The sequence below is a fragment of the Corvus kubaryi genome, unplaced genomic scaffold, assembly GCF_017639235.1.
Source record: "Corvus kubaryi isolate FWS band 111438036 unplaced genomic scaffold, C.kubaryi_AGA036_p1.0 37357, whole genome shotgun sequence".
NCBI lineage: Eukaryota > Metazoa > Chordata > Aves > Passeriformes > Corvidae > Corvus > Corvus kubaryi.
Genome location: NW_024581117.1, coordinates 4581537 through 4597983, shown reverse-complemented (window position 1 = coordinate 4597983; position 16447 = coordinate 4581537). Strand labels below are relative to the sequence as shown.

Sequence of the window (16447 nt, the reverse complement as noted above, 5' to 3'; positions counted from 1 at the left end):
TTCTTTTTTTTGAACAGCAGTGTGCTGTTATGTTATCTGATGGGAAAAAAAAGTGGTGAATATTTAAATTCTCTTCCTACATCTCAGGCTACAGACCATGAAAATATGGTCAGTATTTAATCTTTTCCCTTTCAGCTCAGTTTGCTGTAGGGAGAGAGGTGGTAAGTCTTTTGCTTTCCCATCATTAGGAGAAGATGAAGAGCTGATAAAACCAGGCTGTGCTTACTCCTTCTGTGCTTACTGCTTCTCTCCTGCTTTTTCTCTGGAGTTCTTCCTTGAAGAGACTCACTACAGAAACATGCCATGGTTTCAGCTACTGGTGTCCCCTAATACTGCATTATAACTGTTCAGGAAAACAGTTCACCTCATGGATGTTTTGTGTACAGTGGGAGTTCTCTTACACCCTGAGTATTTAATATGAACCCGGCTTAATTTTCTAACAGAGTATGAGCTACCTCTAATACATTAGGTGATCTTACCATTTTTTTTGTCTTTGATCCAAGTCCCCTTTCCTGTCATGTTTTTCCTTTATGCTTCTGTCCACAGTAAATAGAACTGTAGCTATCCTCTAAATTACAAAGAAAACATGGTTTATTTGTTCCATCCCTTTTATATTCCTATGGAATCTAAGTCTACCAATATAAACTGCACTGTGTTCTTTAAGCATTTCCCAAGATCTGTGGTGGAGTAAGCCTCACAAAAAGAGTATAGAGGAAATGGGACTGTGTAGAGACAGGATGTAACTGCATTAGAAATTAGTTCATGCACAGTGGATGGCACCAAACCAGTCTTAAAAATTAACAACAGGGGAAATGGCTTATCTACTTAGCCTCCTCAATATTGTTTTTAGTTTTCTCCTGCAAGAATCATGGCATTGAGCTTTAGAAAACATCGCAACATTGTTGTCTCCTCCACTGAAGCTCACATAAAAGCAAATGCATCATATTACAATTCTTGTTCTATACTATTGCTATTTAAAGCACTGTCAGGCTTTTTCAAATCCTTAAAAGGCTTTTCAGTGCTGCCGTTACTGTGTGGTTTCTTCTTTTGGCCCACACATTGTACACTGAAGCATAATGACTAAGGCCCACACCCTGGTATTATGTTCATTTTCATGTGTTCATGGCTGAATTAAATGCCAGTCCTGATGTTTCGTGGGGCGGGGTACACTCACTGAGCTTTAAACTGATTCTCTGGTTATTGCATCACTTGGCCAAATGCTCTGAAGATAAAAAAACCCGAAAATTTAAAAAATCCCCTCACCCATAATCCATATGTCTACCCAAAGTAAATGCATGTAAGTCTGAAGCATGTTCTCCATCAGAAGTGTAATATTCCACTTTCAGATTTGGGTCAAACATGATGACGATGTGATTTGTACTAAGATGCTCCCAACTTTCAGCGTACTGCTTGAAGAACTTTTTATCACTAGTCTTAGGATGCAGGCGTGAAAGAGAGGAAACCACAGACCACAGTGGGATTTTGATTGTGTTGATGATGCCCAAGTTAATGTTGTAAATTAAGAATTTGTTTTAAATGTGAAAACCTGGAAGAATAAATTTCATGTTTTGCTAGCTGAATTTTTAAGTGCCTTTAGTCTGCTAATGTTCTTGGTTTCCAATTCTTGCTGAGAGTGATTTGATTATTTGAGACTAACTGCAATAAAGTGTAAGCAAGAAATGGTCATGGTTTGTTTTGGAGGCTGTTCTCATAGTTGATCCAAAATGGCTAATGAATATGGGAGAGATTTTTACCAATAATAGATATTTTTAATTAAGCTTATTCATCTACTAACTCTCTACATGAAATTCAGCTGAAGGAATCCAAGTCACATATACCTTGTCAAAGTAAAAGAATATGCTAAATACACCTTAGAAGTAGCATATTCCTTGCGCAGCATAACATGCTTTTTGCGTAAGTATGTTTTTTTGGATTGAGTCTTTTGCTGCTGCTTTATTTTGAAAATGTCAAATTTATAAAGAAAGAAGGAAACAATCCAAGTGTAGTTGATGTAGTTTGTAAAGATGAGTGAATAGTGTGTCTTTTGATAGCTCATTTACTCAACAACCTCTTCTAATGGGGACCAAAACAATGGTGCCATTCTGTACTTGGCCTTGAAAATAATTGTGTGTAAACGGGCAAAATGACTGTGGTGAAGTTTCATTTTAAAATAACTTCAACTGATGATTAGGTAGGTATGTTTTTATGTGCTAAGTAGAAGAAGTAATACTAAACAGAAGTTTGGGGGTTGTCCACCATCTTGATTTTTGTAGCTTTATTTGAAGTGTTTAGTTATATAAAAGGTATTTGAATGGAGTTACTGCCATCTTATTTTATATGTCTGGGAGGAGTTAGAGTTCTACTAACCTTCTTAGTTTGTTCCCATTCCAGTGAATAGAAACAAAAATGTTGACATGTAACTCTGAAATAAAGGACTGGGAGATTTTTTGTTGGTTAAGGTTTTCTTTCCACTTCAGATTACAGAAGGTGAGTTAGAAATACTATATTTAAGTGGTTGGATGTTCTACACTTGGAAAACTGAATCCATGAACTTTTGTGGACAAAAATCTGTGGTCAGGTTACTTGAGGATAGATAGTCAGGCTTTCTTCACTGGTTATTTATTTCTGCTGATTGACATGACAGTTTTCATGGGGTCTATTGACATGTATCCCCGATTACTGGAATATCTTCAAGTGCATTTAAAAATAAGCCTAATTATCTGCTGCCATTCTACAAACAGGTTGCAACTGGTGTTTTCAGCACAGGTTCTCTTGCTGTTAACACTGATGTTCTGCTCTTACTTCACTGTGACATGACCATATGCCAGTGTAGTGCCACTGCTATGGATTTACTGTATAGTAATATAAAGAGAATTATATTTCTTGAAGTTGGATTAATCTTTAGAGTTTTTATTTACTTGTTAATTTTATTTCCAAACCTGCAAAAAGAGAGAGAAAAAATATGGAAGAGGTAACTATAAGCCTACTACATAAGCTGTGCTAGAAATACATTATAGATCAGAATGCATGGGTATGTTCAAATACAACAGGAGTATCTTTCCAAGCATGAATAGTGTAACAGTTCACTAATTTCTGTGGGCGTTCTGTGCATTTTACTCACATACGTGCTAAGCCTTACATACATGAAGTAATTAGAAAAAGCTGCAAACAGGAACTAGTAAAATTTAGAGAAATGTGGACTAGATAGGTATCCATTTGCTAGTGTAAAGTCTGGTTTCTGAGATACCTGACTCTTTTGGTAAGAGTTCTGTCTGTGTATCAGCTGTGCAGCTGGCTTCTTGGAAGCATCCTTTTACAGAGTGAATCAAATGGTGCTGCTTAGGTAATTTCTACATGTGGCCCTTAACTTGCCAGCTCACAGCTGAAAATGGTTTGTTGTTAGCACAGTGATAAAATAACATAATTTTTTTTATCAGGTAAAAAATCAGTGATTGTTAAATCTCTGTGAAATCTGCTTCCACTTGAATTCAGGGAAAATTTTACCATTGATTTTTCAAGAGGAATCGTTATTGTTGCACTTATTCCAGATATATATAGATAGATAGATATACATATGTTAATAGTGGAAAGCAGGATTTTGCCCAGTTGTGAAATAACGCATGCCCTTGCCAGAGCTAGTGTCCTGTGCACATGTGAAGCAAAATATTAACCTTTGGAATAACTCTGAGATGGGTGTAAATGTAATTAATAAACTGCAGTTATTGATGTTGATATGCATTTATGTAGGTACTTAAGATTGCTATGGCAAATAAAGTCAACTCTTAAAACAACTCCTAAAGAAATTTTTATTCTTCCAGCATTTGCAATTTATTTACAAATCTTTTCTTTTTTTTTTTCTCTTTCCGGTGTACAGGTAGTGGCCCAATTTTGGATCCAGACGTTTATGGTATATATTTGATTTTCGTTTTCTTTTATTTTAATAATAGAAGTGAAGGAACTGAAACATTAGAAGTTCAAATGTTAGGCTCAGTTAAATTGAAATGTCACATAGAATAACACAGTTCTAAAAGGTACTTTGGTGTTTTGGTTCTCCTGCCTTATATTTAACGTATGTGATGACAATATGATGTTTTACTTTACTATGCTGCTTTTGATTCACATTAGGAGAAGCATAAATCCACTGCTACAAATGGGTGCAGTTGATCCTGTAGGATGACAGCTGTGTGATGTAGTTCACAGACATGAGATTTTGTGAACCTTTTGGAGGCATTTCTTGGAGGAAAGAGAGTTTGTGATTTCTCTTTATACAACTTAATTTATTTTTTCAGGGATGATTCCATACTTGTTTTGCCTCCAAAAATGTACCCCTAAATCCCACTTAGAAATGAAGTTGGCACAAGTAAGTTTTCCTGTAGGCAATTTATTTTGCTCTGTCCACTCATTTGTACCTTCCCTTAATCTCTCTTGCATAAGCAGACCATCAATTCAGTGGTAGCTGAGTGTGTGCCAGGAGATTTTGATGGCACAGTGTTCGCATTAGTTTTTTAGTTAGGCAAAATGTACCAAGTGAAAGCCAGCAGGCACTGAAATAGAAGCTGCAGTATGAAAAGCAACTGTTTTTAAAAAAAATATTTCTGGTATACTTCTGGTGAGTAGAAAAGTTCATCTTAACCAACGTACCCAAACAGCTTGAAGCTGGATCCTATTTGGAGTACTTTTTATTTGGATGAAATGGCCCATGAGTCAAGTTACCTAAAGCTGATCTAAATGTTATTGCTTTGATTCCATTCCACATCATTAAACTTCAGCAAATGTGCAATTGAAGCATCAATTTGACTTCAAATGCTTAGAAACTCCAAAGGATAGCTTCCCCTCCCTCTCTTTCAAAAGTCCTTTTTTTTGGAGGAGGAGAAGGAGGGAGGGTTGGGGATGGAGAAGTGGCGATGGTTTGCACAGTTCCTTCATGTGTTGTATTATATAAGCTGTGTGGATGAAGATTTTTGCTCTGAGCTGTTTACCAGGGTCGTGATGCCTGTGTATGGCTTTAGCCATGTGAGTGCTGTGCTTCAACTGACTTGGGTGGGTTTCTGCTGAGATATGTGCTTTGAGTTTTGCTAGCAGATCACAGCCTGCAAGACCTAGTCCTGGTGAAGACAGCCTTCCTCTTTATTCCTGGATGTTCTTTCTGCTGTTTGAAAGTGCTGCCCTTGTGATGTGAGGCAATTTCCAAATGTTTCTCTTAAGTATTTTGAACATACAACAGAAATCAGAAGATCTGATGAGGTCACATCAGGCTGCATGACATTGAGTTTGCCGAGGGGAGTCAGTCCTGCCTGCGTGGGGCACTGCCTGCTGCAAGTGTGAAGCAGCCACCTGTGCCTCTAGCTCACCTCTGCGGCACCTCTTGGAAAAGGCAAAGAGGGAATGCTGTCCTGACACCATCTGGGAAGTAACTGAAAGAAATAGAGTGACTCATGTGGATCTGAGCAGGAAATTGAGTGCAAAGCCAGCTCCTTTGGCTCTGAGTTCATATTTTCATGCCACAATACCTCTTCTAATGTGGCTGTGAGCATGAAAGAGACAACCTGCCCCATATCTGCCAAACCCCAGAATGACTGTGCAGAATGAGCCCCCCCAGTGTTGATGTGACTGTGCTGTTTTGTCTATCCCAGCCGCTATGTACCTTGTTTGTGAAGTGGCTGCAGAATATTGGCCAGTGTCAGCTGCAATTCACCGCAGCTGTTATTAGTCACTGGTGGCTGCATGAGGTACAGAGCACCAGAGAAGCTGGCCCTAAAGCAATATGAGCCTTATCTAGCATGAGTTAAAAGGCGTGACCCTGTCTGTAAGAGTGCTCAGTGTCTATGTCAGGATTTCATAGTGAAATGAACAGGAATTTGTTTAACTCAAATGGTCCGGTTTGGGCTGGAGAGCTGTCGCCTGTATTTTCCTGGCCTGATTCACCCATTTCAAGGGGCTTTGAAGATCTGGCAATACCTCAAATGCAAATGATTCACGGTTAGGCAGCAAGCAATGTCAGCACACCACCAGTATACCAATGTAGCCTACCTTCACTCTTGTCCATTTTAATATAGAAGTGCGCTCAGAGGATTCACAGACCAGACCTGTGGTTCTCATTAGACCTCCATGGTGTGATTTCCAGTAGCTTAGAACAGGCCTGAGCATAAACAGAACTACAAATAGCATCAGCTATTTACAGGTGAAATTGGGAGCAAAAAATTTCCTTCTTCAAAGTTTATTTCACAGAGTCAGAGCAGCAAAGACTCTTAAGTATTTGTTTTATATGTTAGTCTTATAAAACTATAATAAATATATGGTTGGCCAAAACCATCTTTGTGAAAATTTTCCCAGCTAATTGTAAAGGAAGCCAAATTTTTTTTAGGCTCAAGTACTTGTTATAAAGTGGACTTTGCCTGCAAATAAAGAAGTAAAACTCTATTCCTCTGCTCTGGCAAAGGATGTATTCACGGTGACAGATGATCAGAACAGAACCTTGTCTGAAAGTCCAGGCTGCTTGTGCAGGTGAGCCATTCAGGCAGGGATTATTCTACCTGGATGAGCAAGGAATGCTGTTCATTCTTCTGTTGCTGCTGCTCTAACCTTTCTGCATGGTAAACTACACACACAGAGATGCAGTGCAGAGTTGGAGAGTTCAAATGGTAAAAGATCAGGAAATTAAATTTTTTTCTCTTGAAAGCTCTGTATATTTAATATGTATTTTGTCTTGAAAGAGTCCTGTCCTTTGGCGTGCATAGTTTAGATCCAAAATAGACTGTGTGAGTTGTTTAGACATCCTGACTGTGATGACTGTAGCACTGGTGCCAGAGGTAGCTGACAGCTTCCTGTACAAAAAAAAAATCCTTGCATGCCTGAAGATCAAAAGCCCAGTGCAGCTTCTTGCTAGGACTGCCAGCTGAGCTCTCCAAACCGGCGTTGGGAGCTGAAGGAGAATACTGCTGAGGCACAAGCCCTCCCTGTGCTTGCTCAGCTGGAGCTCCATGCTCAGAAATGCTCCTGCCACTGTATTTAGCAAGAGCTGTTTCAAATTCACATTTAAGATTTCATCTGCAGGCTTATGGCACTGACTTTAATCAAAACATGTAAAGAAATATCTGTTTAATTGCAAACTTAAATTACGATGCTGGACATGTATTTTATGATTGGTGCAGTTATTGCCCTTTGTTTCTTTCATCCGCATTATAGTCATGAAATTAAAATGTTACATGTGTTTCCAGATGTAATAAAAAAATGCATTTCAAAATTTTCTCTTAATGCATGTTTATCTTAACTTCATATATATAACTATTTAATTCTTTTTCTCTCATTTGAGTAATTTTGTCAGGAAATCACAGATTGTGAATATCTGTGTTTTATTTTGAAATTTTTATAAATAATTGAGCCATGATCATTCTTTGTCTGCAGTAGTTCTGGTTTTGTCCCTGCAGTCCCATCAGTGGAATTATTTTGATAAATCAATCAAATTTCTTCATACCATCTCAGGCACTTTAATTTTTAAAGGTGTTACAGCAATACTAAACTGTAACCTCTGTCCATATAACATGGGTTTTTAAAATTATTTATTAAACAAATGAAAACAGCTATTTCACATTTGATATTAGTAAAATAGCTTGAAACCCATCTGCCAAGTTCTTCTCAGCAAAACAAAAGTGCTCAAGCTAATTTCTAAGACTGTCTTATATTTGACTGAATACAAGGCTGGTGAAGTTCAGTGTAGAGGGCAGTCTTTCATTTTTAATGGGAAGTCAGAACCACATTAAAATAGCTCTATAGGTGGAGTTCTCATTTAACTCTAGTGTTTCCAGTAGAGATACACATTATGCTGTAGATTGCTTCTCTTTTCATGTTTGTCAGTCCCAGCACGTTTGTTCAATTACATGCCACAGTGATTCTCCCCAAAACATTCCAGCTTCATTAGCAGTTACGAATTGTGTCCAAAGAGCTCAAATTCCCAAAGTTGATAGTGGCATTACCATCTTACAGAGCAGAAATAATATAGAAAACCATTTCCCTGTCGAAGTTATGAGCTTATAAAAGCAATCTTTTTTTTTTCTTAAGAGTATGAAACCACACCTAATGATCTTGGAGATGCCACTAATAACAGTAATCAAATCACTTCAACGGATGTTTCCAACAAAGAGAATGAAGATAGCATCACTGTAAGTATATGCATTGTTTCCTGGTCTGTGATTTTTGTGAACTTTTTGGCTATACAACTTACAACACTGCAGACACTATAGTAAGACTCTGGCCTATCAGAAAGCTATTACTGTGTTGTGATCAAAACTCAGGGAAAAAAAAAAGGATGAAAAAGAAAATTAGTGTGCCCCACTCATGTCCTTCCCCCATTTTTTTGGGTTAGTAAATCACTTTTCAGTTCAAGTAAAACCATGGTTTTGTGTCTTGCTCTTCTGAACTACTTAACTGTCATTTCTTTAGCCTAAGACTTTGCATCTAATTTTTAGTCAAGGAGAACAAATCTTCATTTACAAAACAAAGATATCTAAGGTAATTTGAAGATTGTTGGTTGAATACCCATCCTGGAGTCACCTCCACATTAGAGAGGTGATGTGCTGCAATGAATTTTCAAAATGCAATTATCTGTATTTAAGACATGATTTCATCTACGTTTTCTGATTAAATGGCTTGTGACAGATTTTAGTGCAAGTGGCTGAACTGATGGGCCTCCTCCTTTGGTGCCTTGTCTCTCATGCTCTCCTGAACTGAAATACTGGAAACTGATAGTGGGTTACCAGCCTGGCAGGCATGGCAGCCTCCCTCCATCAGGGTCTCTGTAAAGCATCAAGCAGCGGAGAGTGTGCCTTCATGAGCCAGAGAGCAGACTGTGAGTTGGGACAATGTGCTAAAAATTGGGAGGATCCAAGACAGTCTTGTCTCATCTGATAACAGAGTCATTGAATTGCCGAGGTGGTAAAAGTAGGACCTGTGGAAGTCCTCTGGTCCAAGTTCCCCTGATTAAAGCAGAGCCAGTATGGTTCCTTATGGTTGTGTCCTCTCTGGTTTTGGTATTTCCAGTGATGGAACCTTCACAGCCACTCCAGGTAATTTATACAAGTGTTCAACCATCCCCACAGTAAATTCTTTTTTCCTATGTGCTTTTCTTACGTGGTTTCTTGTAACATGCCACTCTACTGGAAGGGAAAAGGGTGATGTAGACTGCCTCCTGCCTGCCTTGAATGTGTAGGATGTTGAAAAAGTTCTCATAAGTGTCTGAATCTCTGTTCTCTACAGAATAGAAGAAACCTCAACAAGTGTCTGTTTTCTGTACTCTTTGATCTGAGTGCAAATGCTTCCCAGTTGAAATTAATCTCTTTTTGTAACTGGATTAATTTGAATGTATTCTGGATGTCTTTGAAGACACAAGAACAAAACAAACAGGTCTGTTTGTGTCCTCTTCTTTTTTTTAGGTGTACGTTGTGGTGGGAATTGCAGCACTGGTGTGCACTGGCTTAGTAATAACCCTCATTATTCTGAAGTTTGGAAGACACTCTAAGTTTGGGATGAAAGGTAAGCAGGGTTGGTTTTACACCTTCCAGAATTGTTGTGGGTTATATGAGCTGAGACTGTAGACTCCTGAACCGGGAGCAGTCAAAATAGCTACATCAAATGCCACCACATTTAATATTTCGTTTATTCATCAGGTAAGTAAGGGCAGAAATAGATGTAGACAGTGTAGAATGAAACACTTTGGGATCAAACACTTCTTTTTTCTCTTAGAATAAATACCATTTCTCTGCCTTCTGATGCAAAGCCTCCTGAGACACTTCCTGGAGTAAAATATTTCTCAAGTCAGTGTAGGTAGGAAGAAAATAGGAAATTAAATTTATTCTGTTGCAAGTTTGATTATAACAGTTTAATGAGAATCTATGCTGTATGTAAGAGGTGCTTTAGACTATACTACAATGTCTCATTAAGGTAAATGAAGGGGAAACAATGACAAGAGCGCAAGGTACATTTGCCGTGGATTCTGTCATATGTCAAATGAAAGCACCAGCTTTCTGACAGATGCATTTTCATGTGCTTCTTGGGAAGTAGAATCTGGAGAGATTCACAAGTACTCTTGTCCCTGTGGAAGGAGGAAAGCTCGGCCCTTCATTTATTCATTTATTTATTTTACAGCCAGATAGAAGTATGTGTGACACAGAGGTACCTGCAACAACTCCATTACCATATTGTTTTACTGGTATCATCAGTCTGTTTCTGATGATGTGGGTGAAATTGTATTGAACAGAAAAGAAGAGAAATTAAAAAGAAGGAAATTAAAAAACCCACTTGCTGTCGTGTTGAGAGATCTAGAAGATGCTTTACTGTGTGCTAAGGGAGATGAGTGTTTGTTCTTAAGATATGTAGATGAGGGTCTGTGGAGAACACGGTAAGTAATCTTTTGGTAGACTCTTGTTAATCTCATGTCCTTCTTCTCAAATGTGCTTATGACACAGTATCACCTGGATGTATATTTTGGTAATGCTTACATAATCTTGATCTCTTTCCAGAGATATCTGCTCTATATTTTGTGTTCTTGTATTCTGTTTAGAGTAGATTTCCTGGAACAAATGGGATTTGAGCAGAACAGAAACGTAGTCAGTGCAGATCAACTGTTGGGATGGTAATCTTGTCTCTCACCACCTTCTGATGCAACGGAGTCTCTGCTGTTTGGGGTAGCATTAGAAAAGAACAGTCATTGTGAAATATCCTGAATAGCAACATGAAATCAGCAGGATAGAGCTGCAGGATTTTGGCAGAAGGCTAGTCTGTGACTGAACAACAGTTCAGCGTAAATTTTATTTGTGTTCAAGGCTTTCTGAATTGCATTTAGAGAGCTGAAGTAGGTGGAAGCTGATTGAGAGAAACAGTGAGAATTGTTTGATGTTAGCTCTTTAAAGCTGAATACTTGTTAGGTTTTTCAAAATATGCATTGACTATTTCAACACAACATTACTGAAGAAACTAGGAAATAAACCCTACCCTGAAGGAGAATGCACAAGTTCGATTTTGTGTTGTAGAGTTAAGTTACCTTTCAGGAAGCTATTTGTTTTTCAGTATCTTCAGATACAGCTCTTCTCACAAAAAGGGTGCTCTTCCCTAATCAGTAAATTTGACCTTAGTAGTTCTTCGTTGCAAAATTGCCCATCTAGATTGTATTTTAGTAAGAATATAATTTCATGGAAATGACTGCATGAAATTACAAAAAGGCAGCAACCTCAAACATGTTATTTTGTTTATAATGGTGAAATGTCACTGTGATTTACAAATAACTCTTGAGTCTTTCATTAGAAAGGAGTGACTTTCATTTGTCCCTTAAATGGACCTCAAACTTCCCCAAAGCATGCATTCACACCTCAGCTTCACCACCTGCACCTATCTGTAGTCCAAAGTCCCAGAAACACTCTTTCCCTTTATCATTATCAGTATTACTGAATTTATATTAAAACAATATTTAAAGACTTGAGTTTAGATATATATAGATATGTAATAATTGGCAAATATTGCCTGCTCTGAAAAACCTGCAGTGTAAGTATATGTTGAGAATTGAAATATGAAAATAAGCAACCTGGTGTATTTGAACATGAGGAAAATAAGGTGAATGTGATGAGAAGAGGTTTTTTTGAGTCATTATTGACCAATACATTTAAATGTGTATCTTGGAATTTGTGAATAAAAGGGTTAAGTCAGCCACCTGAGAACTGTTTGAGACATTTGTAATTTAATTCAGTCACAGCAAAATTAATCCCAACTTCACATATAGACAATGTGCTATAGTGGTCATTTAATAAACAGTAGGGAAATGGTAAGAACCTAAATATCCAGATTTCCATGGAAGATATTTATGAAACAAGATTGAAAAAACCTCTCCAAAATTAATGCATTTGTGAGAAGTAACTTCCTGAGTTACATCAGGCAGAAATACACAAAAGGCTATGCTTCTTTTTTTTTGTTACTTTCTGAGAACACAACCTCAGACACCCTGTCATTAAATGTCTACCCACCCTTCTTCAGCAAGCAGTTTGGAAAAAAACCAAAGTAGTCAGTAACTGGAGCAGTCAAACTGGCACTGATGGTATTTTTCATTTAACCATGTGTACGGAAAAATGTTCCATTGAAAATCAGAAAAAGAAATGTGTGTAAAGGCTAACAGCACTGTGTGTCCCATAGGCAATATCTTTACATAAGGGATGATATTTTTCATCTCATTTGGGTTCAGAGCAGGCATCTGCAGCTTTGTAGACATTGTTTTATGCCTCCTGCTTTTAAAAGCCAGTTTATCTCATCTTTTACATGGCCATCGTCTGCCCACTTCTTAGACTTGTGTCTTTGCTGAGTTCTTCTGTACTTAAAGAGCTTGAGCATGGTTGGAGTGTGGGACTGACAGTGACCAAGTCCCCAGAAAGAGATATGGAGTAGGGAGTTGTGTCTGAGCAAAGGCTGTGTCAGAGCTGCTCATACCTGGAAGCACTGCACATGCTGAGGCTGCAACAGAGCTCACCCTGATGTCTTCTTCCCAGTACTGTGTGGAGCAGAAAAGTGTCCAATCTATGTGTTACAGAGCACCAGGTCCTCTGGGAACTTCCAGTTCTTTGGCAGTACTGATCAATGTCTTACCGAGGTCTGTTGAAGAGTTGTATAAAAATAAATTACCCCTATTTTTTTACTTTTTTCAATTAATTTGGTGTATCTAAGGTAAGAGAATAACTTGGGATATATTAATTTTACTCAGTTACCTTTCCAAACTGTAGAAATAGAGTGCTTTTAGAGGTGAGGAGGACAAGCAAAGCACTCGGAAACATTTTGTTTGGGATGTTCTGTATTCTGATTGAAGTTGGATTTTACTGTATGAAACAGTTGTTTTAATTCTTGCCTTAATTCTTTTTACTCTGTCTTTCAGAGCTAGAGGAGATAGCAGTTTCTGATGATTGACTTTGGGAACAGTATTAGTACAGAACAAATCTGTGGTCTGTGCTAGGAGAGTCTTAAAATAGGGTTCATACAAAAAACTCTTATGTTGTGCTAGACTTCCAGACTTCCATAGCAAAATTCATCAGAATAGTTGGTGAAACATAATTCTCTATTTCGCTGCTTGTGTACATTTTAAACACCTTCTTATACAACACCTTGTGACAACAGCTTTGTATGAAAAACTGCTTTTGTTTGCTTGAATCTGGAGGTGAGGTTTTTAGACCCTTGCCAGATGCTGTAGCATAAATGGTGAAAGCTTCAGTTAATTTCATAAATGCATTTGTTAAGACTTGTGGGTTGCTCTTACGAAACCCCTTGGCTTGCTTGCTTGCTTGCTGTGGGATGTGAAAGTGCTTATGGTGGGAATTCACTGGAGGCTGCCAAGACAGCTCTTACCGTTTTGTGTTTATTTCTGACTCCATCTAACCAGCTTATGAAACTGAAAAATAACAAGGGAACTGGAGTAGAGAGGACAAGGGAGTGTTTGTGAACTCCCTGAGAGGATTCGTGGAAGAGTAATTCTAGTCCTGTTTTATTTTGCTTTGCCTGTTGAATAATGATGGAAGTAACCAAATGGTTTGCAGCATAACCAGCCCAATACACAGTTTGCAGATTTTAATCATGCCGCTAAGGATGAAGGGAAGTATGAAGAAAACTGATGGAAGATAAATTAGTGGATAAACTTCAAAATAGCATTGTTCAGTTAAAAGGATGAAATAATTTTTGTTTATATCAACTCTTCCTATTCAATGACAAGATATCCTTAGTACTCCTTGCTTCCTAGGGAATCTGGCAGATAATCATGGACAAGACTATTATCACAGCAGCTTTACTGATAGAGATAAATGGAGTTTGTGTAGGCTTTACCAAAATCAGAAAGAAAAGAGAAGCCACTCTTAACCAAAGCAGTGTCTTCTGTCTTTTAAGGTAACAAATAGAATCTGATGGAAGTAGAGGGAAACGTGTGTACTTGATCCGTATGGGGTGAGGGGGATTTTTTTCTGTGTTTGTATGAAGTTTCTGTCAGTGCTTTGAGCTGTGTGCAGTAGTGCAAAAATAAGGGAGCAAACGGTCTGAAATTCCCATTGTATTTAGGCAATGCCAGCTATCTTCTCATGTCTGTGGGCTTGGGTGTCATGCTTTGAAAGGCGCTTCTCCTTCCTCAAGCACTCTGAACTACCTACTGAGTCTAAATGTATGTCTTGACTATGAATTCTTCCCCCCATTCAAAGCTTTGCAAGTCTGTGCAGGTCAGGGTACAGAAATTTATCTTTCTGTGATCAGGTAATGAGATTGTATGGTTGATTTAAGAAAGAAAATAGTGTCTCCTTTAGGACAAACGCCTCAAAATACTAACTTTCCCTAAAGTCCTTCCTAGCTGCTTGTCAATTTTTTTGAGTGTAAGTTTAAAACCTGGACTGTAAATGAGGGTGCTGTTCTCTTTCATCAAGTTGATTAAAGGTTAGGAACATACCCACAGATTTTGCCTACCAAAATCAAAACAGGGTATTTTCTCCTGCTTCCTGATAGCTTTTTCTCTCAAGTGATTTCTGTAACATATGTGTTGGACCATGAATGTCCTTCAAAACTTTTTAAATAAAAGCACTGGTTATTCCAACAGAAGCACACTGATAGTTCAAGAATACTTTTTCTTCTCAGTGTGTCACACACAGTTCACTGTACTGTATTTGCTTCTAACCTCTTGTAACTTTTTGAGCTTTGGTCCAAAAGACAGTACAGGGAAAGGCAGCTTGAAACTCATTTCAGTTGCAGCATATTTCTCAGTCGTCTTACCATATTTCAGTTTGGGTAAGAAACGCTGTACAAAAGAATAATAAGAGTCTCCTTACAAAGCAGAATTGTCATTCTGACACAATGACATAACATAATGACCACCTTTAACCCTTATTTACCCAAACAATCATATTTACGTGACTTCAAATACAGTCCAGGTGAAAGTAGAGAGCCTTACCATTCTGCCTGAGACTTTTCCATGTTCCTTTGGCTGTAACTTTAGGACTGTCATGAAAGACCTTTTGTGTCTTACTTGTCTGTAAGCATATAGCAAATGGTCATTGGTTTTTCTGCTTTAATACATTTTCCTTGAATTCACCTTGTTGTTGGAGAGGGGCTGATTGCAAGAGACTTAAAAAACCCCTCTACTTCATTCTCACTGGTGATTGAAGAATTAGGATTTTGGAGTGTTTCGATGACTCTGAGAGGTTTGAAGTACTGATGTGGGAAAAGGGAGAGCTGTTATGTTTATTATTAACTCATGCATCACATGTCTTGCTTAAGCAATTGGGTTATTGCTTATAGAGTAGGAGAAAAGTGAAATGAAGTTAAAATAGAAATACTTTGTTTACTTTTAATTCTAAAGCAATTACAAAATAGAAGCTCTGCATCTTCAGCAAAGATCTGCCTTTTGACAAGTATGATCTAATGTTCAAATTGGTCTGCACTAAGTTTGTAGCATTTTTGGAAAAATCATTAAAAAGATCGAGTTTGTAGCTTGGGAACACATTTACTGCTTGACTTTCAGCAAGTCACTGAAATACTGAGCTTTTTGAGTATCCACTTTTACCTATAGAAGTGATTTTGTGCTGTGTTGTACCTACCCAAATGCCAATTCTGTGGGTGTCGATCCTTGAATGTCTTTAGAACATTCCATTATTTAGTCAATGAGCAGAATATAAAAGAGGAATCAATTCATGTGAGTCAGTGTTGTAAGATCAGATGTAGAGAAAAACGAATGTGCTCGAATCTGCAGTATTTTTAGTGAGTCGACAATGTAAAGGGATTGATGTAAAGGCAATGATGATATTGCTCATCTGAACCACACACAAGAAGCTTTTTTCATTGTTTGACACTGACATTCCAGTTGCTGTAGTCATGGGCCAATCATATAAAACATCTGTCTTAGGTGCATTAGTTGTTAATGGGGGCGGTTATATTGCTTTACCACATGAACATTTGAAAGAGTTGTTTATGCTTCTAAGTACCTTACTTTGAAGAAGAAAATTGCTATAAGTACATCAGAGAATGAGAGTTTGTATTAACTGATCCATGGAGGTAATTTCATGTAAAGGATTTTACAAAGATCTTAAGATATTTAAGCCACCATTCTCTTGTGTTTCAGTAAATAGAAGAGCACTGTTTCTTAAAGCTTTGGTTTGGGTCTGTGTCACCCTATCAGAGCATGCTGATAGACATTTTTAGAGTTCCATTGTTTTTATTTCTATAAAATTTGATCTCTAGGTCTCAGATGTCTGTTTTGATCTGCTGTTAGTTTTCCTGAGTCCAATCCTAAAGTGCAAGATACCACAGAGGAATGTATCTGTTTCTGTAATAGGAACAAGCAAGTGGATGATGCCTCATATATAACACAGGATTTATGAAGACAGTTCAAATCTGAACTGGAGAATTTTTAATGATACAGTGGTGCATTTGAGTCTGATCTGCTTTGATTGCA

At 37.8% G+C, this 16447-nt stretch overlaps 1 protein-coding gene across 7 annotated transcripts in view; it reads left to right on the top strand.

Annotated features, from left to right (window-relative positions):
* NTRK2 (neurotrophic receptor tyrosine kinase 2) overlaps nt 1-16447 on the top strand; it is a 200602-nt gene that overhangs the window by 47628 nt on the left and 136527 nt on the right. For 6 of the 7 annotated variants that reach the window (XM_042033716.1, XM_042033709.1, XM_042033711.1 and 3 more), the window contains exons 9-11: nt 3875-3907; nt 8059-8159; nt 9429-9528. In XM_042033716.1, coding sequence (XP_041889650.1) covers nt 3875-3907; nt 8059-8159; nt 9429-9528 — 234 coding nt within the window. Of the gene's footprint in view, nt 1-3874; nt 3908-8058; nt 8160-9428; nt 9529-10140; nt 10164-16447 lie in introns of those variants that run through there. The other variant, XM_042033715.1, reaches the window with a different exon arrangement.